General features: G+C 43.0%; 1 protein-coding gene across 8 annotated transcripts in view; it reads right to left on the reverse strand.

Moving 5' to 3' along the window:
* DPF3 (double PHD fingers 3) overlaps window positions 1-27,268 on the reverse strand; it is a 318,642-nt gene that overhangs the window by 79,771 nt on the left and 211,603 nt on the right. For all 8 annotated transcript variants that reach the window (XM_068254103.1, XM_068254102.1, XM_068254107.1 and 5 more), the window contains exons 5-6: window positions 25,523-25,615; window positions 3,714-3,780 (exon numbers count right to left, since the gene is read on the reverse strand). In XM_068254103.1, coding sequence (XP_068110204.1) covers window positions 3,714-3,780; window positions 25,523-25,615 — 160 coding nt within the window. The remainder of the gene's footprint in view (window positions 1-3,713; window positions 3,781-25,522; window positions 25,616-27,268) is intronic.

Genomic DNA, 27,268 nt, shown 5'->3' on the forward strand with positions numbered 1-27,268 from the left:
CAGTCTCGTGGGCCTCCATTTTATCGGGCGATCTTCTCGACTAAATTTACTATTATAGCCGATATTACCAGCATTTTACATGGGTGCCTATGGCAGCACCCAAATTTAGGTGACCCCTCATAACCGCTCCTGCAACCTCAGAACACAGATGTGAGGTAACCGAGAACTGCTGTGAAAGCGGCACACCCCTCACAGCAGCTCCTGCAACCTCAGAACACAGATGTGAGGTAACCGAGAACTGCTGTGAAAGCGGCACACCCCTCACAGCAGCTCCTGCAACCTCAGAACACAGATGTGAGGTAACCGAGAACTGCTGTGAAAGCGGTACACCCCTCACAGCAGCTCCTGCATCCTCAGAACAGAGATGTGAGGTAACAGAACTGCTGTGAGAGCGGCACACGCCTCACAGCAGCTCCTGCAACCTCAGAACACAGATGTGAGGTAACAGAGAATTGCTGTGAGAGAGGCACAGTTGGAGAGAGGCCATACTTTTTTTTTTGCGTCCTTTCTGCGTTGTTGCGCATGCATCATCTGCCATAAACTGCCGGTACCTGCTAGTCTATGTGAATTGAATGTGCGTTACGATTTCATGCGGCAGGGAATCAGTATTTTTACTTGCGCAAATTGCGGTCCGGAAAAGGAATGTGCATGTCGCCCTTTAAAAGCATTATGTGCATTTTTGCATTGTGCAAAATTGCACACGCTTTTCAACAAAGCTTGACTACTTAACATTGTTACTGACTGTAACAGTCGTCATTTAAATATAAGCTAACTACTGACATGCAGATGGATCGGGGATCAGCGTCGAACAGCAATAGTTAACCAATATATCTTCACTACCATGTTAACAAAGGTGCAAATGAACTTTAAATCACGTTAAAATTATCACGGTGGGTAACGGGGAACTGAGCGATTGGTCGATCGGTGATCCGTCATGAGGGTCACAAACTCCGCACATCGCTAAACATGGTTTAACTAAATTTTCATTAGACGATGTTCGTGATATCACAAAAACAATCATTTATTGTGAAAAAGTCACCCCCGGGAAAAAAAAAAAAAAAAAAAAGACACAAACTTCGCATCATGGGTATGAATCTTCAGGCACACTGATTGGTTCAGGGAACTCCTGAACCCTTGCACCAATCATTGCCTTAGGGAGACATGAATAATAATATTTGGTAGGACTATCTTTTGCCTAACCCCCCCGCCCCCCCAAAAAAATGTTTTCCTTGGTATATTGCAGGGGCATACCAGCGGCACAGTGGTGGGTTCTGGGCGCATGTAATTCGGGCATAAGTACAGCAGCTAATTAGGATACTTAAGCTGCCGGGTTCCATGCGCCGCATACTTGGAATGCCGAAACCATAAGCAAGTACATGGCGTATGGATCTCAGCAGCAGTGTAAGTACCTTCATTCCCCATTCTGCTTATGCGTTAATTACATGTGATCACTACCCCCCCCCCCCCCCACACACACCTATACTGGGACACTTACCTATGCCTGGCTACCTACCTGGGATACGCTGCTGCATTGTGTTTATTTTGGGGGAAATGTCACTATGTGTATTTTGTGGGGAAACACTGCCACACTGTTTATTTTGTGGAAACGCTGCCTCATGTGTATTTTGTGGAAATGCTGGCACATTATGTTTAGTTTGTGGGGAACACTGACACGTTGTGTATTTTTGGGAAACCCTGCCTCATTATGTGTATTTTGGGGAACACCACTGCATTATGTTTATGTTGTAGGAACACTGCCACATTATTTGTATTTTAGTGGAAGCTGCTTAGCAGTGGGAGAATTTTTGTTTTTAACTAACGCCCATACTGAGCGCTGGGACTTACTCAGATCTCTTCTACAGCTCCGATCAAACTATACCAATACCAAACTGTGTGTTAATATGTAATTATATTGCACTGACATAGTCTGCAGTGTTTTACAGAGTACATAGTGATGTCACTGACTGTCCTTGGAGGAGCTCACAATCTAACACCTACCATCATTTTGTGGGAGAAAACACTGGGCTAGCGTGTTTGTATGGTGGGAACATTTCCTACTCACTTGTTTGAGGATCAATTTACTCATATCTTGGGAGGAAATACGGGCCCATTGACTTTGCATTCTTACTAGGAAATTTTCATTGGTCACACCCACTGCATGTTATGGGCACGCCCACTGCATTTTGTAGCCATGCCCCTTTTTGCCATGGGGCACCACTAATGTCCTTTTGGGGGGGTTGTCGTAGGGCTGAGGTACCTGATGAACCCTGAATACGGCCCTGGTTCCAGCTGCAGATGCTTATCGTCTATTTTTCAGTCCTCGGCGCTACCTGTAATTTAGTGGTTCAGAAGAGCTTGAACACCATGACTGGAAATGTTGCCCAGGAAGACCACCACTGCCTTGTTTCAGTTGTATAAGATTTTTTTTTATTTGTCTATACAGGTTATCCTATTTGAGTAAATGTTGACCAACATGTTATCTTTTCAGCAATAGTACCTGTTTGGTATAATTGATTAATAATGCTTTGGATAATATGCCTGCAAAATCCCTAACTGTGTGTATGAGCACCTACATGAACTGATTTTTTTTTTTTAATGGCACAGGTTTGTCACACCAAATATTAAATTTGATTTATATTTTCTGGTTTACTGTGCTTGAATATAGATGGCCAATAAGAGGTTAATACATCTGATGCAAATTGTATGTTAATTGTAAGCACATTTTAATGCATGTTGGAATTGGACCAATCAAAAGACACTCACAAAAAGTTTCCTACATAATGCATGCTTGTGACTGTAAATGCTTTAGTAATATAATCAAAACTTGAACAATTACTCTTCAGGCCACTTGCCCAAGCGCACGCTACGTCACACTACAGTACTCTTCCCCACCACAAGGGCCATGCAAGTCTACTGAGACTTGTACAGTTCAAGCGATGCAATGTTGCACGCCAGAAGTATCCAAATAACGGCAATGCGGCACAAAAGATGCAGCGTTTTACTGCATGATCTGTGCCTACCACAAGGTTTATACAATAACACAAGTCAATGGGCAACACAGGCAGTGTGCACGACGGGAGCGCAGTGCGACACAGCGCACATGCGCTGACAAACGGTAATACCACTGACAGACTTCCTGCCCAGAAGGCAGCCTAACACTACCTTTTTTTATGAATATAATCAGTAATCCTAACCTAACCAGGTGCTTTCCATTTACCATTAACCCTGTGCAAACCATAATGCCTAAAATGTGCACCCAGCCAAAAAGATGTTAAAGTCACGTATTCATCTGACCAGTGAATTGATAAAAGATGCCATAAAAAGAAGTGTGTCCACGTGCAGAAAAGGGCTTTGTTGATTTGGACTGAACAGGGTATAATGTAATTATCTGCCATTTGACCTCAACATTCTAGAATCTTGTAAATTTACTCCAACATAATGTGACACTTTTTGAAAAATAATTTTTAGCTTTGTAGTGAGACACATGATGTGTTATTTGAAGGGCCCTACAGGAAGTAGGAAGCAACTTGCAATGATTACATTGTTGAGCAAAGCTTAGGGATAAAAGCAAGCAAAAGCTAGCAAGCAGCCCACTCAAGCAGCGTAGCTACAGCACAGGCAATACAAAGAGCAAGGCTGTGGTGTCCACCAATGAGCATCAGGCAAGGCAATAACGGATTAAAAATATAGCAGAATAAAGGAACACTACTTACTGTCACATACGTAAGGCTTGTCATGTTCATCATATGATGTATCATTCCTCCTCCTTCCACCTCGAGCCTACAATTAAATTGGAAAATATACATTTATTTTCAGAGTAACCAAATTATTAATAATAAATATTTTATATTTTTCTCATTTCACAACCAAGTTATTAAGCCTTTAAAGTTTTGATGTACTAATTAAGAATGCAATTCGAGGCTTTAAAAATATCTATTGATCTACCATGAAAAATTGTCATTTTCACAAACTATCCCTCATCCCAACTACTGTGCAATTTTTGCTGTGAGAATGAAAGAAAGGAAATATCTTCCATAGCCACAGAAGGTGGAGGAGAGATTCAGCATGGGCAGAAGTGGGGCAGGGTCACATTCAGCCAGATAGCACCGTGAATCACTCCAGTGCATAGAATGGACAGGTCACGTGTTTCAATGGATCTCATGCTTACAGTGGATATTAACCTCCCTGGCGGTATGATTATTTCTGGATTTTAGGGTCTTTAAAACGTTTCAGACCCTAAAATCAGGAAAAAATCATGCCGCCAGAGTCTCTACAGCAGTCCCTGCCCTCACTCACCTGCCTGGGCTCCAGCGCTGCAATTTTACCTCCGCCCTCCAGGTGGCACTAACTCTGGTGAGATCGGCATCATCGATCTCACTATAGAGTGATTCAGAGCCTCGGAGGACAGGAAGGAGGATAGCTACCGACGTCTGGATCCCCCGGGAGGTGAGTAAAAGCGCCCGCTGTGCGCTATACTCTGCATTGCTTCCAGCGGCTAGATTAACATTAAAATTACCTGCCTGGTCTTCTTAAAAATCAGTTCCTGGGGTCTATGTCCACCGACTTATGGTGCGCCCCTCTTGACAAGGGAAAACCCCTTTTTGTCTTGAAGTCGGTGGACATGGACTGCCATGGCTAGTTTACAAGACTGGGCAGGTATTTATAACTATACTAGAGAAGAGGAACTGTTAAAATGAGGGACTCAAAGTCCCTCTGAGTGAAACTGTCTCCAAGCTGCCACGCTATCCTACTGCCATGCAGAGAGGTCACAACGCGTTTCGGAGGACACTCCCATCATCAGACGACACCCCTCAGCCAATTAGATTAATTTATACAGGGTTAGGACTACAAAACCCCCAATGACCTGTCCAATACGTAATGCCATCGTGTGGCAGAAGAAGAGAAAGCATGCCTAACTTGGTATTACCCCTTGGCCAGGTCATTGGAGGTTATGTAGTCGTAACACCATATAAAGTCATTTAATGCTACGGGACTTTCAGTCCCGTAGCACCGCTGGCCATGGTGTGCATCTACTCCACCTTATACAGGGTACTTCTGACTTGTATGTGTCGTGTTTTAATAAAATGGATATTTTGCCACGGTGGGGAGTTATTTGTCTCTTTCTGTTTTATAGTTATTTGTATGCCCAGCACTGTACATTACTGCACATTACATTTAACCTCTAATAAAAGCTATTCTACTATGGGGGTGGGGAGTTGTTACACGCACATACTGTAAGTGTGCAGGGATGAAGCTAGTGCAGAGATTTGCAAACTTGGCTCTCCAGCTGTTAGGGAATTACAAGTCCCACAATGCATTTGCCTTTATGAATCATGACTATGGCTGTCAGACTCCTACAATGCATTGTGGGACTTGTAGTTCCTTAACAGCTGGAGAGCCAAGTTTGCAGATCACTGAGCTAGTGGATTTGGGGCTCATCAGTAAACTACTTGGTTTGGGCCTCTGTTGTGGAAACTAGGGCCCTTATTCAATCAGTTTTTTCTCCTGAGTTTTCTCCTAGTTGATCATGTTTCACTGGACAGAAAAAAAAACCCTGGCTCGTGCTCACCACTTGTGGGAAGACTCACAGCTTCCTGCCTGACCTGCTGCACAGCTGGTGAGACTTACCATGCAGGGCTTAGTGAACTTAAAGGGGTTCTGTGGAATGTAAAAAAAAACAAACAAACTGACACTTACCTTGGGCTTCTATCGGCCTCCTGTAGCGGTCATGTCCTGCGCCGTCCTCTTACGATCCTCCGTTCCCCGTCGCCAGCACCATTTAATTATTTGTCTAACAAGACGAATAGTGCGCTCTCTTGCTTGCATCTCCAGGAGCTTACTGCGCAGGTGCAGTACGAGGTTCTCTCGTACTGCGCCTGTGCAGTAAGCTCCCGGAGACTCGAGCGAGGACGCACGCGGCCGGCAGCTGCAGTCGTGCTAGAGGGCTAATTATACCGGGACCGGCGGCGGGGAACTGATGATCGTAGGAGGAGGGACATGACAGCTACAGAGGGCCAATAGAGGCCCCGGGTAAGTGTCTGTTTTTTTACAATCCACAGAACCCCTTTAAGAATTTTTTGGGGGGTATATTACTGAACTTCTACCTTATGTGGGAAATCTTAGTGAATTAAGGAAAAAAAGTGTAAAATACCGAAGGTGGTATTCTACCAACCTAAATTCTTTTACCAAACTACCCTTAGTGAATTGAGGACAATTTCTCAAAATGTTTGTAAGACAAAGCATAATTTGAGTTAGTGACATTCTTTACACCAATCACCCATGGCAAAATGCATTTATAGAACAATAGCTGAACAGATATATATTATATGGTGGTGGCTGGAAAGTGTACTGGTTAAGGGCTCTGCCTCTGACACAGGAGACTGAAGTAAAATTGATAAATAAAATGGCCACCTGTAAGCCATTTTGCCATACTCCCTTTGTTCTATACAGCATAAGACTAGTTCTCTTCTTTCACATGTTTTCATGGGTTTGGAATGTGCTACTAGGGATAATTTGTCTGTCTTGTAGATAAGGATGGCGCTGTGTGAATCTCACCAGTCAAACTAGCCTTAAATTAAACAAGCTACTGATGAAACATATACCTCTAATAATTAACGACTGACTGATCTCATCCACTTAAATATTAATATGTATTCATGTATTCATTTATGCTGTATTCTGTATTCCAATAGTTAACTTAGAGATTTTGTGAGGATCCAATCAGGTTATTGGTAGGAGGTATGATTGTAATGTGTAATTTGGGGTATATAACTTCTGTTACGAGCCTTACTCAGTAGACTAAAATTTTGTCTCCTGTACAGTAAATAAACCAATACTTTACTTCCAAGACATCGATTTGTGGTATTTCACAACAGTTTGGCGAGCCAGCCAGGAGGGTCCAGCCTGACACCCGATGCCTATCTGGTCCAGCGCTCTGAGGACAAGCTACCAGTTTGAATGTGCACAATACAGGTAAGCAGATACCTTGCATTTAGCAAAAATCTGTCACACTTGGTGCTGTACCTGGAGCGCAATTACCAGAGAAGGTTTGGTTGTAAGGTGGCACTCCGAACCAGTCTGTAAGTAAACTATTGTAAAATTTGGACTTGTAAATATGGCAATCCTCACTGTCTGTGAATAGTGGGAAGAGACGTCTGTAGGAAATGTGGAAATCCTCACTTATGTGCTGCCTGTATACTGTGCAGCCTCTGCACTTGATCTTAGTCTTCTCTGAGCAGTCCCTTGTACTGCATAGCTGAAGTGAGGCTGGGATGGATTGCACCTCAGGTTGCATAGTTTATGGCCACCAATAGGCTGAGAAGAGGACTTATCATCTGTATGCAGGCAGTTGGATAACTCCTAGGGAAATCCTCGTTCTTAACGGGAAGAGGTAACGGGTTGGGTATTAGACTCATCACGGCCAGAGAGTAATTACCTCTGGTTAAGCCTAGTGGAAATCCTCACTAGTTTATAGTGGGAAGGGATATAACCAGCAAGGTGACATTCTGTGTGGAAGAGTAAAGGAGTGAAAGTTATAGAGTGTGTCAAATGTGAATGAAAGTTGCAGTTGTCAGTGGTAAATAATAATTATATTTGAGTGAAATTGCTTGTAAGTGGTTTAGAACATTTTGGCATATGGTTAACTAGAAGATAATAGTAACACTTGGGTTACCAGGGAAACTGGTTCAAAAATGCATTTATAATTAGGGAAAGATTAGGGACAGTTACTTTTTATTAAGCAAAAAGGCTGCACATTTGTTTCTTTGTTTGTTTGTCTACTAACATGTGCAGTTAGTGCAAGGCTAACTGTACTTGGAGGAACATTGCACCCAGTTCCTTGAAGAAGGGGTTGTAGTATTTTACGGCAACCTCCAACGAACCTAGGGACATACTGTGCATGAGAGTGTACTATCTGTAGGCCAGACAGCCATATCACAGAGATTCAGAAATTTCTGAGACATCTTCACTTTTTGTGTAGTGACTTAACTGTCTGGCATACAGAATATGGCATCGCCATTGCAAGTTATGTGTGATATGTATCCAAATGATGCAAAGAATCTTACTAAGTATAATGATAAAGGGTATGAAAAAACTAAAGTATTAACAGTGGCATGGCCAAAGACTAGCTCCTTCAATTGTAAGATCTTGAATCATTTGCAGACTTACATTGAAGCCACTGTTAAAGGGAAAAAAGCTGTGGCCCACTTGCAGATATTACAAAAATGGAGAGATCGTGCCACTGAGCAAGCTGGATTAGAGGTTCAAACTCAGTTTGAAAAATTTCAGAAGTTAAAAGAGAAAGTTTCTGCTGTTCTGTCTGACCTGCCATTAACTCCCTCGCCAGAAGAGTTTGTTTCTGCAGTTGCGAGTGCCCTCATGCCCCCTCCTCCTTACAAGGAGCCAGCTCAGAAAAAAAGCTGCAACATTCCCTGTGCTCAGGCTGTGTTAAAATTTACTGATGATAACAATCCAGCAGGAGGATATGAGAATCTGCTAGTTGGGGATAATAAATCACACAGTCTAAATAAACTATTAGAAAGAGGAGAGGAGTAGGGGTGAATTGGGATGTTACAGGAGGAGGCCATGTTCTATTTTTCCAGACGCTATTAAAAACCTTTCCACCAGAGCTGCAGAAAAAGTTGAGCCAGGTAGTAGCTTTAGAAAATAAGCCTTGGACTGAAATACAGGCACACATTCTTCATTACAACAAACAGCTTGAGGAGTCGAAGAAAGATAAACAAAAGAATAAGGAGAGACAGAAGACTACTCCTGTAGTGGAAGCTGCAGTTTTTTCACAAAATAATCCCCAGCAAGGCCAAGCTAATGCTGCCCCACCACGCAGGATGTCTAGCTGGGATACACAACATGGGGGTGAAAGAGAAAGGAGAGGATATCCTTCTAGACAAGGGTTCTTTAGAGCAGTGTTTCTCAACATTTTATTAGTAAGTACCCCTTTGAAAACCCTGTACTCTCCAAGTACCCCCTAGCATAGGAAACATTATCTCAAGTACCCCTTGATAGATATACATTTAATCGTAGTACATGATAATTGGTTCTAACCAATTTCCAAGCATTTACTATAGCTTTTAATTAGCTAAAATACTAATTTGGTGTTTAAATAAGATTTATAATTTTCTAAAAAACTCTAAATTTGTTGTTCTTGGTTAAGTATATCAAGCCCAAGTACTCCCTGGAACCATCAGAAGTACCCCCTGGGGTATGCGTACCACATGTTGAGAACCTAGGCTTTAGAGGACCCTCTTCATCACAATGTTGGATTTGTGGACGATTAGGACACATATCCAGACAGTGTAGATTTAATAATTGTCCTTCCTCACATGTTCCACCTGCCAGACAACCCCAGCCACATCCTCAATCACATTCTCCACATGCAGGTCCACAATTCAGGTCAGCAGGACCTGCACAGTACTGCTTGTTTAAATAAATGATACAGAATATGGAATCACCATTACAAGTCACATGTGATAGACATCCAAATGGTTAAACAAGTTTAATTTAGTATAGTGGTAAATGGCCTGAAAAAACAAAAATTTAATTGAATTATGGATACATTTAAGAAGTTACTACTGGGAAAAACAACATGGTTCAGATCCAAATGGTTACTAAATGAAACGTCCATGCTACAAATATGTTAGCGTTAGAGATTGAGGTTAACATTGGGAAAATCAGTATTTGGTAGTGAAAAGGTCTGCTGCAGTGTTCCATTAACCCCCCTGTACCAGCAGAGCTTGTTTGCAGCTGTGAGCTCACTATGCCCCCTCCTAAGGAATCAGCTCAAATAACAGTATCACCGTCTGTATACAGACTAAGACTCTACAGAAATCATGGGCTAGTAAGGGTTACGTGAACTGCCAGTAGGGGATAATAGTATTAGAGGGTAAAATAATCGCAAATGCCTTCTGTGGTAAGGAGGCAAACTTCTGTTTTGTATAGCATTTTAGTAAGGAGGCTTTTTGGTCTCTTTCAGCCCCTTACACACTGCTAGGAGTTCTGATTCACCATGAGCTTGCTGGGTAATCTAGAACTTAGAGTATAATGAATAAATACAAAATAATAATGAAAGAAGGAAAAAATTAAAATGATATCTCTTGAGGAAGCTTCTGTGTGATGAAATCACAGACAATTGTGCAAGAAAGGAGAAGGGTTATGAATGGTTGTTACTAATTTGGGTGTATTTTCTGTCTAAGTAGCAGATTGAGAAGTCTTGGTGTGAGTTATGCAGGGAATGCTGTGATGACTGTGTTTTCCAGTGTGTGTGAGCTGAGACTGCTTGACAATATATATATATATATATATATATATATATATATATATATATATATATATATATTGTGCATGTTCAGCAAAATATATCAAAGCTGGAATTTGTTGATAGCTGTTGTTGTATGGTTCAGGAAAGTTAAAATGGGAAAAGTTACATAAAGTCTATGCTGTATATGATTGATAGAGAAGGTAAACATAATTAAGTCTGATATTGTGTGCCTTTTAATAAGTAAAAAAAAATAAAAAATTTCTGTGTGAATGTAGCCAAGTGTCAATACCAGTTCTACAATCTCTGGTCTCATAGCACTGGAATGTGTACAGAGCACACTTTTTTGGCCTGGTTGTAGTGGTACAAATAGCAGTTTTCAAAAGACAAATTGTCTACCACCTCCTACTTTACATACAGTAGGTTTCTCAAAACGTTTACGAGAAGGGATTCATAATAGGGGTATGGAAAGAATGAAGGGCCCCATCCTCACAATGTTGGATTTGTGGGAAACTAGAAGACTTAGAAATAAGTTAGTATCCTTATCACACTTCATACAGTAATCAAACCCATTTCCCTTAAACATATAATTTTTTAAGGTTAATAATGTAGGCCCACAGAGCTTACACACACATGGGCCCTGGAGAACTGTGAAAATGAAAAATATGACACCCAGTACAAACTTGGCAGAGCTGCTACACTCACATTCTGACTGCAATCCCTGTTTATCAGAATAGAGACAGAAGGCTTCTTTTGGGGAACTTTAATTTATGCCCTTTGCTTGTCTAGTTCTAATCAAAATAAGAAATATTGTCCTTATGGAATGTTTCTTTCACTCTATATATCCCGATCAGTTCTTGTACTGGGACCTAATCACTAAATTTAACCATTTCATACATTCAAAAAGGGGCTGACTTGTACAGTATCATAATCTACAGTCTATATGTGACAGATGGTGTTATGTTTGTTTGATGGATTTTATTATGCAGCAGTTTGATGTGTGTGGGGATTGTATACTAGATCTTGTAAGATTGTATGGCTAGAAGTGCAGTCCTTTACTAGATTGTCTGACTGAATATTTACAACTTTAAGACGATAGTGGAAAATGTAACAGTGCAAATTATAATATATTTTAGTGCGCTGCACAAACAGCGGGGAGTAGATTAGTTAAACAAACATATATTGGCAGATCATCAAGATAATACATGGAATACAATAAAATGATATAAATAAATGAAGAATATTTGCTCTATGAGATATAGCATTATTTTAAATAGTAATGAGAAATTGGTTGAATAAAGCTGATTTGTAAGTGAAGATGTCCATGTCTCATGTGAGAATGTGTGTGTGTGTCTCAGAGCTGTTTGACAGGTTGATATTTTAAAAAAATCAGGGAAATTGACACATGTACATGTTTATCGTATGGTTAATGAAGCCAGAGCCAAGAAAGAGGAAGAATGTTACAATGCTAGATACAGTAAGTCTGTTCGCAAGGGGATGTTATTTTGTCTGTGAAGCGTAAAATGAGAGCTGTGTGATAATAAATATCTGGCTGTTTTGGAGTGAAGTAAGCTGTGTGTGTGCGCAATTGATTGGAAGTTTAGGACAAAACTGTTTTTGCTAAATATATTATTATAAATCGGTCTCCACATTTTCAATGTTAATCTTATAGCAATAATAGAGTGAGCTATAAGACTTAGAACTTAATCCTTAGTTTAACTGACACTTCCCATTAAAATAATTAGGGTATTGTATTTAACCAAGTAATTGTTTTAATCCAAGTGCTGATGGGTGTTTTCCCTAATATTGGAGGGCACACTGTTACTACTCCTGTGTAGTGTGTTTGTGGAAATTAGTCTGATGAATATTAACGATTTATATGTTTAATAAAGAGACTTGGCAGAAGGGAAATACTGTGAATTTGTTAATAAGATGTTAAAGCACTAAAAAGGGAAATTCATACTAATGCTTTTAAGGAAAACACCTTAATAAGTAAGTTGCCAGTCCTATGGGTACAATCTGAAATATATGGGAAACACAATTTTCAGGGTGACATTATGGATCAAATAAAGGGCATGTAGCTTAATCAGACAGCCTCATAACCCTATCTATAGCAGTTTCCTGACAGGTAGTGCCTTGACAGAGCAAAGACAGGTAATTAACAGGTAATGTTAATTCCGTAGTGCTAGATTGAACTGTAGCTTTAAGAAATAGTATTGCTGTTATGGGTTGCAGGAAAATTAAAGGTTCGTATGACTTTTCTTTTGTAGTAGTGCTGCATTATAAAAGGTAGGGCAAGGTTACAATCATCATTAATGAATTTGTTGTGACACATTCAAAACTAGAGTAAAGGATAGGTTAATTGATTATACAGGTATTTAAAGTTATACTCTATGGTATTAGTGTCTTAGAGCCAGGGAAGAAAGTAGAGATGCTCGTGAAAGTGGAGAAAGAACTTTTATCCAGTATTTAGCTAGGAAGTATTACATTTTTGTGGAATATAGTTTAAATACACACACCCCATTAACCACTTGAGGACCTAGGGCTTTCTACCCCTTAAGGACCGGCCACTTTTTTTCCATTCAGACCACTGCAGCTTTCACGGTTTATTGCTCGCTCATACAACCTACCACCTAAATGAATTTTGGCTCCTTTTCTTGTCACTAATAAAGCTTTCTTTTGGTGCTATTTGATTGCTCCTGCGATTTTTACTTTTTATTATATTCATCAAAAAAGACATGAATTTTGGCAAAAAAATGATTTTTTTAACTTTCTGTGCTGACATTTTTCAAATAAAGTAAAATTTCTGTATACATGCAGCGCGAAAAATGTGGACAAACATGTTTTTGATAAAAAAAAAAACCATTCAGTGTATATTTATTGGTTTGGGTAAAAGTTATAGCGTTTACAAACTATGGTGCAAAAAGTGAATTTTCTCATTTTCAAGCATCTATGACTTTTCTGACCCCCTGTCATGTTTCATGAGGGGCTAGAATTCCAGGATAGTATAAATACCCCCCAAATTACCCCATTTTGGAAAGAAGACATCCCAAAGTATTCACTGAGAGGCATAGTGAGTTCATAGAAGATATTATTTTTTGTCACAAGTAAGCGGAAAATTACACTTTGTGAGAAGAAAAAAAAAAAAAAAAAAAAAGTTTCCATTTCTTCTAACTTGCGACAAAAAAAAATGAAATCTGCCACGGACTCACCATGCCCCTCTCTGAATACCTTGAAGGGTCTACTTTCCAAAATGGGGTCATTTGTGGGGTGTGTTTACTGTCCTGACATTTTGGGGGGTGCTAAATTGTAAGCACCCCTGTAAAGCCTAAAGGTGCTCATTGGACTTTGGACCCCTTAGCGCAGTTAGGCTGCAAAAAAGTGCCACACATGTGGTATTGCCGTACTCAGGAGAAGTAGTATAATGTGTTTTGGGGTGTATTTTTACACATACCCATGCTGGGTGGGAGAAATATCTCTGTAAATGACAATTTGTTAATTTTTTTTACACACAATTGTCCATTTACAGAGATCTTTCTCCCACTCAGCATGGGTATGTGTAAAAATACACCTCAAAACACATTATACTACTTCTCCTGAGTACGGCGATACCACATGTGTGGCACTTTTTTGCACCCTAACTGCGCTAAAGGGCCCAAAATCCAATGAGTACCTTTAGGATTTCACAGGTCATTTTGAGAAATTTCGTTTCAAGACTACTCCTCACGGTTTAGGGCCCCTAAAATGCCAGGGCAGTATAGGAACCCCACAAATGACCACATTTTAGAAAGAAGACACCCCAAGGTATTCCGTTAGGAGTATGGTGAGTTCATAGAAGATTTTATTTTTTGTCAAAAGTTAGCGGAAAATGACACTTTGTGAAAAAACACAATTAAAATCAATTTCCGCTAACTTGTGACAAAAAATAAAATCTTCTATGAACTCGCCATACTACTAACGGAATACCTTGGGGTGTCTTCTTTCTAAAATGGGGTCATTTGTGGGGTTCCTATACTGCCCTGGCATTTTAGGGGCCCTAAACCGTGAGGAGTAGTCTTGAAACGAAATTTCTCAAAATGACCTGTGAAATCCTAAAGGTACTCATTGGATTTTGGGCCCTTTAGCGCAGTTAGGGTGCAAAAAAGTGCCACACATGTGGTATCGCCATACTCGGGAGAAGTAGTACAATGTGTTTTGTGGTGTATTTTTACACATACCCATGCTGGGGGGGAGAAATACCTCTGTAAATGGACAATTGTGTGTAAAAAAATCAAAAGATTGTCATTTACAGAGGTATTTCTCCCACCCAGCATGGGTATGTGTAAAAATACACCCCAAAACACATTATACTACTTCTCCCGAGTACGGCGATACCACATGTGTGGCACTTTTTTGCACCCTAACTGCACTAAGGGGCCCAAAGTCCAATGAGTACCTTTAGGATTTCACAGGTCATTTTTGTTTCAAGACTACTCCTCACGGTTTAGGGCCCCTAAAATGCCAGGGCAGAATAGGAACCCCACTAATGACCCCATTTTAGAAAGAAGACACCCCAAGGTATTCCGTTAGGAGTATGGTGAGTTCATAGAAGTTTTTATTTTTTTGTCACAAGTTAGCGGAAATTGATTTTAATTGTTTTTTTTCACAAAGTGTCATTTTCCGCTAACTTGTGACAAAAAATAAAATCTTCTATGAACTCACCATACTCCGTACGGAATACCTTTGGGTGTCTTCTTTCTAGAATGGGGTCATTTGTGGGGTTTCTATACTGCCCTGGCATTTTAGGGGCCCTAAACCGTGAGGAGTAGTCTTGAAACCAAATGTCGCAAAATGACCTGTGAAATCCTAAAGGTACTCATTGGACTTTGGGCCCCTTAGCGTACTTAGGGTGTAAAAAAGTGCCACACATGTGGTACCGCCGTACTCAGGAGAAGTAGTATAATGCGTTTTGGGGTGTATTTTTACACATACCCATGCTAAGTGGGAGAAATATCTCTGTAAATGACAATTGTTTGATTTTTTTTACACACAATTGTCCATTTACATAGAAATTTCTCCCACCCAGCATGGGTATGTGTAAAAATACACCCCAAAACACATTATACTACTTTTCCTGAGTACGGCGGTACCACATGTGTGACACTTTTTTGCAGCCTAGGTGCGCTAAGGGGCCCAACGTCCTATTCACAGGTCATTTTGAGGCATTTGTTTTCTAGACTACTCCTCGCGGTTTAGGGCCCCTAAAATGCCAGGGCAGTATAGGAACCCCACAAGTGACCCCATTTTAGAAAGAAGACACCCCAAGGTATTCAGTTAGGTGTATGGCGAGTTCATAGAAGATTTTATTTTTTGTCACAAGTTAGTGAAAAATGACACTTTGTGAAAAAAAACCAATAAAAATCAATTTCCGCTAACTTTTGACAAAAACTAAAATCTTCTATGAACTCGTCATACACCTAACAGAATACCTTGGGGTGTCTTTTTTTCTAAAATGGGGTCACTTGTGGGGTTCCTATACCGCCCTGGCATTTTACAGGCCCAAAACCGTGAGTAGTCTGGAAACCAAATGTCTCAAAATGACTGTTCAGGGGTATAAGCATCTGCAAATTTTGATGACAGGTGGTCTATGAGGGGGCGAATTTTGTGGAACCGGTCATAAGCAGGGTGGCCTTTTAGATGACAGGTTGTATTGGGCCTGATCTGATGGATAGGAGTGCTAGGGGGGTGACAGGAGGTGATTGATGGGTGTCTCAGGGGGTGGTTAGAGGGGAAAATAGATGCAATCAATGCACTGGGGAGGTGATCGGAAGGGGGTCTGAGGGGGATCTGAGGGTTTGGCCGAGTGATCAGGAGCCCACACGGGGCAAATTGGGGCCTGATCTGATGGGTAGGTGTGCTAGGGGGTGACAGGAGGTGATTGATGGGTGTCTCAAGGTGTGATTAGAGGGGGGAATAGATGCAAGCAATGCACTGGCGAGGTGATCAGGGCTGGGGTCTGAGGGCATTCTGAGGGTGTGGGCGGGTGATTGAGTGCCCTAGGGGCAGATAGGGGTCTAATCTGATAGGTAGCAGTGACAGGGGGTGATTGATGAGTAATTAGTGGGTGTTTAGGGTAGAGAACAGATGTAAACACTGCACTTGGGAGGTGATCGGACGTCGGATCTGCGGGCGATCTATTGGTGTGGGTGGGTGATCAGATTGCCCGCAAGGGGCAGGTTAGGGGCTGATTGATGGGTGGCAGTGACAGCGGGTGATTGATGGGTGGCAGTGACAGGGGGTGATTGATGGGTGATTGATAGGTGATTGACAGGTAATCAGTGGGTTATTACAGGGGAGAACAGATGTAAATATTGCACTGGCGAATTGATAAGGGGGGGTCTGAGGGCAATCTGAGCGTGTAGGCGGGCGATTGGGTGCCCGCAAGGGGCAGATTAGGGTCTGATCTGATGGGTAACAGTGACAGGTGGTGATAGGGGGTGATTGATGGGTAATTAGTGGGTGTTTAGAGGAGAGAATAGATGGAAACACTGCGCTTGGGTGGTGATCTGATGTCGGATCTGCGGGCGATCTATTGGCGTGGGTGGGTGATCAGTTTGCCCGCAAGGGGCAGGTTAGGGGCTGATTGTTGGGTCACAGTGACAGGGGGTGATTGATGGGTGATTGGCAGGTGATTGACAGGTGATCAGTGGGTTATTACAGGGAAGGACAGATGTAATTAATGCACTGGCGAATTGATAAGGGGGGGGGGGGGTCTGAGGGCAATCTGAGCGTGTGGGCGGGTGATTGGGTGCCCGCAAGGGGCAGATTAGGGTCTGATCTGATAGGTAACAGTGACAGGTGGTGATAGGGGGTGATTGATGGGTAATTAGTGGGTGTTTAGAGAAGATAACAGATGTAAACAATACATTTGGGAGGTAATCTGACGGCGGGTTTGCGGGCGATCTAATGGTGTGGGTGGGTGATCAGATTGCCCGCAAGGGGCAGGTTAGGGGCTGATTGATGGGTGGCAGTGACAGGGGGTGACAGAGGGTGATTGATGGGTGATAGGTGATTGACAGGTGATCAGTGGGTTATTACAGGGAAGAACAGATGTAATTAATGCACTGGTGAATTGATAAGGGGGGGTCAGAGGGCAATCTGAGCGTGTGGGCGGGTGATTGGGTGCCCGCAAGGGGCAGAATAGGGTCTGATCTGATAGGTAAAAGTGACAGGTGGTGATAGGGGGTGATTGATGGGTGATTGATGGGTAATTAGTGGGTGTTTAGAGGAGAGAATAGATGTAAACAATGGATTTGGGAGGTGATCTGATGTCGGATCTGCGGGCGATCTATTGGTGTGGGGGGGTGATCAGATTGCCCGCAAGGGGCAGGTTAGGGGCTGATTGATGGGTGGCAGTGACAGGGGGTGATTGACGGGTGATTGACAGGTGATTGACAGGTGATCAGGGGGGGTAGATGCATACAGTACATGGGGGGGGTCTGGGGAGAATCTGAGGGGTGGGGGGGGGTGATCAGGAGGGGGCAGGGGGGGGGATAAAAAAAATTGCGTTGACAGATAGTGACAGGGAGTGATTGATGGGTGATTAGGGGGGTGATTGGGTGCAAACAGGGGTCTGGGGGGTGGGCAGGGGGGGGGGTCTGATGGGTGCTGTGGGCGATCTGGGGCAGGGGGGGGGAATCAGTGTGCTTGGTGCAGACTAGGGTGGCTGCAGCCTGCCCTGGTGGTCCCTCGGACACTGGGACCACCAGGGCAGGAGGCAGCCTGTATAATACACTTTGTAAACATTACAAAGTGTATTATACACTTTGTATGCGGCGATCGTCGGGTTAACATCCCGCCGGCCCTTTCGTATGGCCGGCGGGATGTTGCGGCGGGTGAGCGGCGCCAGGCGGAGGCGGAGGATCGCGTCACAGATGACGCGATCGCTTCGCCCATGCCCATACAAGGACCGCCGCATTTTGTCAATACGGCGGTCCTTGCGCCGACCACTTCCCGGCCGCCAATTGTATATACGGCGGTCGGGAAGTGGTTAAGCTCTTGAAACTCTTGTATTAACTTTCTTTTTATGGATTTTAATTGATGTAGTTTGACCTCTTATTTTTATGCATTTTACTAATTTGTCTACACAAGTTGTTCTTTGTTATTAGATTAGAGCCGTTGTGGTGTCCTCAAACTACTACAGATTTTGGAGATTATCCACTGGACAGCTGCAGCCCTGGAAGGATGACCTTATATCTGTCTGCCCTTCTCGTGTGGGTGGCTATGGCTGCCTCTTGCCCTCCTTCTGCGTCATACTGTGAGAACTATACTTTGTGCTTAATCATGAATGTTTTACTGCCTGTGCTGCTGCTTTCACAGCCCTCCATCACAATCTGGAAAGACAGAAACGGACTTGAACATTCCTAGTTGTTGGGTATCAGCATATATAAGCCATTTTAATTTTGTTTATTTTATGAACCTGGACTGGACTATTTTTATCTATACAGAAGGGAACATCTTCAAGTTGAAGTTAAAAAAAAAAAATCACTCATGGATAATTTGTGTTTTAAGCAACTTGTTGTTAAAATGAACTCTTTTAGTATGACATTCTGTGTAGTGTTAGGTTGAGTTGAAGTTTGAAAATGTGAATTTTAGGTTATACAGGATCCATTTTAATTTATGCTAACTGATAACGCTAACAATGTAAGGTTGTAACTTTTAAATTTGACTGTACTGTGCACAATAATGGTGGGATGTAAACGTTAAACTGTCTAAAGTTACTAACTGCTCTGATTAAGAACACTATTGTTTATTATTTTAACAAAGTACTGACAACATTGAAATGCACTAATAATCTGTCATTGATAATTTATTACTAATGGCAATAACTTCTACTTACCGCTTAACTTAACCTAAGATTTTACTTTCTCAGTCTAAGCTTTAACCACCCTGGCGTTCTGATTAAATCGCCAGGGTGGCTGCGGGAGGGTTTTTTTTTAATAAAAAAAAAAACTATTTCATGCAGCCAACTGAAAGTTGGCTGCATGAAAGCCCACTAGAGGGCGCTCCGGAGGCGTTCTTCCGATCGCCTCCGGCGCCCAGAATAAACAAGGAAGGCCGCAATGAGCGGCCTTCCTTGTTTTGCTTAGATCGTCGCCATAGCGACGAGCGGAGTGACGTCATGGACGTCAGCCGACGTCCTGACGTCTGCCGCCTCCGATCCAGCCCTTAGCACTGGCCGGAACTTTTTGTTCCGGCTACGCTGGGCTCAGGCGGCTGGGGGGACCCTCTTTCGCCGCTGAGCGGCGGCGATCGGGCAGCACACGCGGCTGGCAAAGTGCCGGCTGCGTGTGCTGCTCTTTATTTGATGCAAATCGGCCCAGCAGGGCCTGAGCGGCAGCCTCCGGCGGTGATGGACGAGCTGAGCTCGTCCATACCGCCCAGCTGGTTAAATCTGGTTCTAACTGAAATATTGGTTCTAACATTAATGTTATTTTTCCCTATTAAGTCAAGCCATTTGGGAATATCTATTTTAAATGAAAACCAAAATGGTATACAACTTCAAGCGCTTAGAGTAATGAAACTAGTAAAATGTTTTCAGGGGGTACTTATATATTAATGAATTAATGAATATTCTGGAAGTGTAGTAAAATGGCTATCCTAGCCTCCATAGAGCAGGGCCGGCGCTACCATTAAGGCAAAGGAGGCAGCTGCCCCAGAGCTTGTAGGGGCCCCCAGTGGCTACAAGAGGAAAAACATTTTTTTCAAATCGGCCTTATAGTTTGAGAAAATCGATTTTAAAGTTTCAAAGGAAAAAAAACACATTTAAAATCCTGCCGACTTTAATGGTTTATAGCAAATCCACCTTAAATGCTAGAAACCCTAAATTTGCAGGATATGTTAAGGAGATCATTAGTAATAAGGGGAAAAAACAATTTTTCAAAAAGACCTTATAGTTTTTGAGAAAATTGATTTTAAAGTTTAGAAGGAAAAAAGTATAGTTTTAAATGCAGTAAATGTAACTTTTAGTAGCAAACCTAACGGTAGTGTAATTTTACATGCATCAAACGAAAGCGCAATAAATTTCCTAATGGGGTTTCCAGGGGGTCTATACGCAGCCGCAGCGCTTTGGCCAGGGATCGCTATACAGCCGCAATATGGCTGTATGAAGATCCCTGGCATTTTTTCCTATTCTCCCAATTTTTTTTTATGTTTAGAGTGTGGGAATTTTTTTTTTTTTTTTAATTATGTGGGGTCCCCCCTCCTGAAACTTTTTAACCCCTTGTCCCCCATGCAGGCTGGGATAGACAGAATGTGGAGCTCTGACCGATTGGGACTTCACACCCTAAATATATCAGCTGCAAAAAAGGTCCCCTAATGCCGATTTTTGTTCCGGTGTATATGTTGGGGGGGGCCCCCATGTTTATTTTGCCCTGGGGCCCCATTGTTGCTTAAACCGGCCCTGCCATAGAGGTTGGGCAGGTGTGTGCTCCATAGTCCTACTCACCCACCCCTTGCTGGTGATTCCTAAGTGAATGTGTTCCAGGTAAAAAAAAAAAAACATTTAAAAAGAAGCAACTACTTTACAACACTGGATGTACGAGATGAGTTCTGACTTTCCTCAGATGCAGAGTCTTTCTTCACAAGCTTGCTAAGCTCTGGTGTACAGGCTGATCCCAAATGGATACAGAGAAACGGGTATGAACTGTTTACGTTTATAAACATTACTGATGAAGCTTTCTGTGCTGTCAAAGAGGAGTTGCATGGTCTCAGGCTCACTACACTACAGAACAGATATGCCATGGGTGACCTCAGCAGTTAAGGGAGGGGTCAGTGCTTTGGTTGGAGACTCTTGTTGCACTTTTATCCCTGCTAATGATGATGAACACAATGGGACTGGTTAAAGCTTTATACTTCCAAGTGCTTACATACTTTAAGGAAACATGGTTGAAGAAGGAGGTATAACTGGAGACTTGTTTTCAGGTTGGTCAGAGGAAATTACAGCCTGGGAGTTGTCCTTAATAAAGACATTCATCATCACTTGCCTACCCCTGCTTACCCATCATCATTTTATGCTGCATTGGAGTACTCCTCATTCCATTCTGAAAGAAACTGGTAACTAAAGCAACCACTTCTATGTTGCCTGTCCACATACACCAAGCCATACAGAGCTTCTGGAAATCACTGAGTCGACAAATGTTTTGCAGATGATCGAAGGTGGAGAATCTTTCCTTGAGAAATGGAACTCCATGGACCTTTGATGCCCAAGAGAGAATAGTTGACCCTTTTGCAAGCATTACCTTTCCCTTGTCTGTCCATGTTGGTGTTGCCAACAACAGGGGGGAATGAAGTAAAATTGATAAATAAAATGGCCACCTGTAAGCCATTTTGCCATACTCCCTTTGTTCTATACAGCATAAGACTAGTTCTCTTCTTTCACATGTTTTCATGGGTTTGGAATGTGCTACTAGGGATAATTTGTCTGTCTTGTAGATAAGGATGGTGCTGTGTGAATCTCACCAGTCAAACTAGCCTTAAATTAACCACTTCAGGATTCGGCGTACGCTTAACTACGCCCCTGAATCCTGAAGTGGATTGCATGGAAACGGCCGCTCGAATGAGCGGCTGTTTCATGTCAGTTCACGGAGGGTGTCTCCGTGAACACCCTGCGAGCCTCCGATCATGGCTCGCAGGGTAAATGTAAACACACGGGGAAGATCTTCCCCGGTGTTTACATGTATACGGCGCTGCTGCGCAGCAGCGCCGTGGCGGAGATCGGCGATCCCCGGCCTCTGATTGGCCGTGGACCGCCGGCACCTGATAGGCTGAAGCCTATCCTATCCGGCGCAGGACGGAATTCCGTCCTGCGCCGCTCACAGGGGGAGGTAGAGGGAGGGAAGGGGAAGGCGGCCAGGAAGCGCTGCGGAGGGGGGCTTTGAAGAGAGCCCCCCTGCAAGCGCAAGCAGCCGGCGGCGATCAGACCCCCCAGCAGGACATCCCCCTAGTGGGGAAAAAAGGGGGGGAAGTCTGATCGGCCTGGCTGCTAGCTGATCGGTGCTGCGGGCTGGAGAGCCCACGCAGCACCGATCAGCAAAACCACCCGGTATCCGGAAGTGGTTAAACAAGCTAGTGATGAAACATATACCTCTAATAATTAACGACTGACTGATCTCATCCACTTAAATATTAATATGTATTCATGTATTCATTTATGCTGTATTCTGTATTCCAATAGTTAACTTAGAGATTTTGTGAGGATCCAATCAGGTTATTGGTAGGAGGTATGATTGTAATGTGTAATTTGGGGTATATAACTTCTGTTACGAGCCTTACTCAGTAGACTAAAATTTTGTCTCCTGTACAGTAAATAAACCAATACTTTACTTCCAAGACATCGATTTGTGGTATTTCACAACAAGACCTGGGTTCGAATCTCGGCTCTGCCTGTTAAGTAAGCCAGCACCTATTCAGTAGGAGACCTTGGGCAAGTCTCCCTAACACTGCTACTGCCTATAGAGCGTGTCCCGGTGGCTGCAGCTCTGGCGCTTTGAGTCCGCCAGGAGAAAAGCGCGATATAAATGTTCTGTGTTTGTTGTTGTGTTGTGTTTGATATAAGTAACAAAAACTAGGAAGACAAGGCAAAGGGAACCAACCCTGTAACCATGTACTATAGGAGTATATAATAGTGTGTACAGTATTTAGGGCTGACATTTTCTGCAACATTTAACTAATTGTACTCATACACGGTACAATACAAATGTTCAATTTACCCGTTTATTCGACCAAAATAATCGAAACGAAAACCATCTTTTTTTAATCACGAAAAACGAACGATAATCCCATTTTTTTTTCAATAAAAATCCGATAAGACGTGCTGGAAAAATCTTTATATTAGATCTAACTGAATAATCGAACAAAATTATCTAATCGAAAAAAATTGTACAATGTATGGGCACCATAACTGATTCTCAGAGGGCTCAGCATCCAATTCTAAACTTGGGGGAACCTACAAACATACTTCTAGAAAGAACAAAACTCCATTTAGAGAATATGCAGGCTGAGAATTGTACCTGGGTTATTCCACCATGCTTCCCATTACATACACACAGCACAGATCTGATCTCTTTAGTACTGTTATTGTAAAGGCGGCCACTAACGATTTAATTTCTTGTGAAAAATTGTTAGAGCGATCAGATAATTCTAAACAAATGTTATTAGATTGGTTGTAAATCTCCATTGATGGGCACAATCGATTACGAAGGATTATTAAAGCAGCCGCCTGATTTTCGTCAAACCAAAATTAGGATTTTCTTGTTGGTTGCGATAGATAGGAAGCAAAGATTGTTTCGTGGATGGTGTAGTGAATGATGTATTCCGATATTTCACTTCCGATCAAAATTATCTGATCACTAAAATGATTTTTGTTAGAAATTGGATAGTTATTGGCCACCTTAAGATTTCAGCACACATATTCATTTAAAGTGTGGTGTAAAGAAAAAAAGTAACCAGGTTAAATTACAAAATGTACTCCAAAATGATGGATGTATTTTATAATATTAACTACTTTTTCATTATTACCCAACTTTCCCCAATCCAAAAATCAACCAAAATAAAATAATCATCCCTGGATGTGTTTAACGAGGATCTGTGCTGCATTAGGCACACTAAATTAAAGGGAGTAGGGTGTTTGGTCAGTAATGTTTTCATTAAAAAAGTGTTATGAAACCCAGCATTTCTTCTTTGTTCTAAAAGATTTACAGCATATAATATACTACCACTTTTTTTTATTATTATTTTTTTTTTTTAGCAGAACAGCATTCAAACAGGGGCGTAACTAGAAGTCCCCCGGCCCCTCCCCCTCCCCCCTGGAGACCGCTCATGGCCGTTTTGGGGGAGCAGGAGGGGTCGCAGCATGAGGGGAAAGCTTTGCACATCAGCGGGGAGGGGGGGGACAGTCCTCCTCCCTCGGGCTCTCTCCTCTGCGCTCTCCTCCTGCATCTAAGTGGCAGCAGCGGCGGTGGCAGCAGCTATAATTACCTCCATTCACCACCGGAGGTCTCTGATCTGCAAGGGCTTCACATTACTTCCTGTTTTAACAGGAAGTAATGTGAAGCCCTTGCAGATCGGAAACCTGAGGTGGTGAATGGAGGTAATTATAGCTGCTGCTGCCGCCACTTAGATGCAGGAGGGGAGCGCAGAGGAGAGAGCCCGAGGGAGGGGGGAGGGACTGTCCCCCCCTCCCCGCTGATGTGCAAAGCTCTCCCCTCATGCTGCGACCCCTATTGTTATGCCAGTGATAGCAAGAAAGGAATGTTAACATTCCCTGACATTGCAGAAACTTAACGAGTCCAGATCCGAAACAACTCAGAAAAATTCACTGGGTACATTACAATATACAAATACTGCAGCTATGAATAAAATGCAATGGCAGCTTTCAGAGCAAATAAACTGTACTTTAGGAACATGTAATGATGGTGGTGATTATTTATATACCTACTAAATGTCTAGTACTACAACTGAATATTAAATCCCCTCCCTGTATAGCTTGCCTCGTGGTCTTGTGGTACCCTGTGGGGGGCAACGTCATTCCTCCCACCCTCACCATGGGCCCCGCTCTCCTTTGACCACCTACAGAGAAGGACGCTGGGGTGTGGCTTGTGAGTGAATTTCACCTAATCCCAATGCCTCTATGCTCCTCGGTAGCCGGCCACTCTATGCCCACCTGATCTCTGCATCGAGTGTAATTTATACAACATCCTAAAAATACAAAGTAGAGTGAGCGGCAAGCTGCCGAGGAGCATGGATGCATCAGGATCAAGTGAGAGTCGCTCACAACCTGAACTGCTGCACCCTACTCTGCAGGAGGACACAGAGGAGAGGGAAGAATTATGTCAATCCCTCTTCCCACATCCCCCGACTCCCTAACCCTAATTAATCACAGCTGGAGTCTCTATCGCTTCAGCCCAAGTGTCACCCCCTCCATGGTTACCCCTGGTGCCGGAGTGTGCCATGCTGGATGTGTGTATACATGTTAAAGATGGTCTCACTCTCCCACAATGCTTCAGTGAGGTAAACCTTGAAATGTTTACCAAAAACACTTCCATAATAGGAGTTATATGGTGAAAATGTTAATAATCAAAAACTCTACATTTTCGCAGAATAATGTTGCAAATGTATTTTACAATAGGAAAACAATATAAACATACAACCTTGGACTGTAGGTCAAGATTCCACTTCTATAGTCAAAAGAAAATTTGGTAGTAGTTTGCTTACCCGTCCCCTGCTCCGATTCTTTCTTTTAGGAACATCTTCATCAAGGTCATCATCACCATTTGCTTCATCATTTTCATCATTTTCTAAAACTCTCTAGATATAAACATAAGCAGTACAGGCATTAATAACATTAGTATCTAAAGCAACCAACATCATCTAAACAAAAGCAGCAACTTACTTTTTGTGCTACTGTATTAACCACTTCACCACTAAGGCCCCCCCCCCCTTAATTATCATGTATCTACACCCCTGTGGACTTAACGACAGTACCAGGAGCATAGATACACATATCATCCAGTTTACAGCGGCGTGCGTACCCACTTACAATACACCCCCCCCCCCCCATAGGAACATTCACTGATCAGAGTGTCCATAGTGATTGATTATGCGGCATCAGTGAAATGCCAATGTACATTCACAAAATGAAAGTAAAATACACAGCTTTTCACTACTTCCTGTGTATAGTTCTGTAAAAAAAAAAAAAACACATACATTTGTTAATACATATGTTAAATAAAAAAAAAAACTAAATCCCCCATGAATTTTAACCCCTATAGTTATAGTATAACAAAACACAAAAAATACATTTATTTCCAAATAAAATATTGTTGCCTTACATTGTACTAGAATCAATTTCAATGAATAACCGGGACAAATGAGCAAATAAAACATGAGGTTTTTTGTCTATTGTAGAAGATTTTATTTCTAAACTATAATGACTGAAAACTGAGAAATATTTTTTTCTTCTTCTTCTTATACCCTTTAACCACTTGATGACCCACCCTTTACCCCCCCCTTAAGGACCAGCGCTGTGTTTAGTGATCTGTGCTGGGTGGGCTCTGCAGCCCCCAGCACAGATCAGGTAACAGGCAGAGAGATCAGATTGCCCCCCTTTTTTCCCCACTAGGGGGATGATGTGCTGGGGGGGTCCGATCTCTTCTGCCTGCGTGTGGCTGGCGGAGGGGGCACCTCAAAGCCCCCCTCCGCGGCGAAATTCCCCCCTCCCTCTCCTACCTGCTCCCCCCCCCCCCCCCCCCCCCGGAGATCAGGGCTGCACAGGACGCTATCCGTCCTGTGCAGCCAGTGACAGGACGTCCCCTGTCACATGGCGGCGATCCCCGGCCGCTGATTGGCCGGGGATCGCCGATCTGCCTTACGGCGCTGCTGCGCAGCAGTGCCGTACAATGTAAACAAAGCGGATTATTTCCGCTTGTGTTTACATTTAGCCTGCGAGCCGCCATCGGCGGCCCGCAGGCTATTCACGGAGCCCCCCGCCGTGATTTGACAGGAAGCTCGCGCGAGTGGCTGCTTCCTGATTAATCAGCCTGCAGCTGGCGACGCAGTACTGCGTCGCTGGTCCTGCAGCTGCCACTTTGCCGACGCACGGTATAAGCGTGCGGTCGGCAAGTGGTTAAAGAGACACTGAAGCGAGACTAAATCTCGCTTCAGCTCTCGTATATAGCAGGGGCATGTGTGCCCCTGCTAAAACGCCGCTATCCCGCGGCTTAACGGGGGTCCCTTCACCCCCAACCCACCCCCCGCAAAAGTTGGTCGCAGACTTGGTCGCTACATTTCTCTTCCTGGAGGCAGGGCTAACGGCTGCAGCCCTGCCTCCCAGCGCGTCTATCAGACCCGCATCGCCGCCTCTCCCCCGCCCCTCTCAGTGAAGGAAGACTGAGAGGGGCGGGGGAGAGGCGGAGATACGCGTCTGACAGACGCGCGTGGGGCAGGGCTGCGGCGGTTAGC

This window comes from Hyperolius riggenbachi, chromosome 9, assembly GCF_040937935.1.
Source record: "Hyperolius riggenbachi isolate aHypRig1 chromosome 9, aHypRig1.pri, whole genome shotgun sequence".
Lineage (NCBI taxonomy): Eukaryota > Metazoa > Chordata > Amphibia > Anura > Hyperoliidae > Hyperolius > Hyperolius riggenbachi.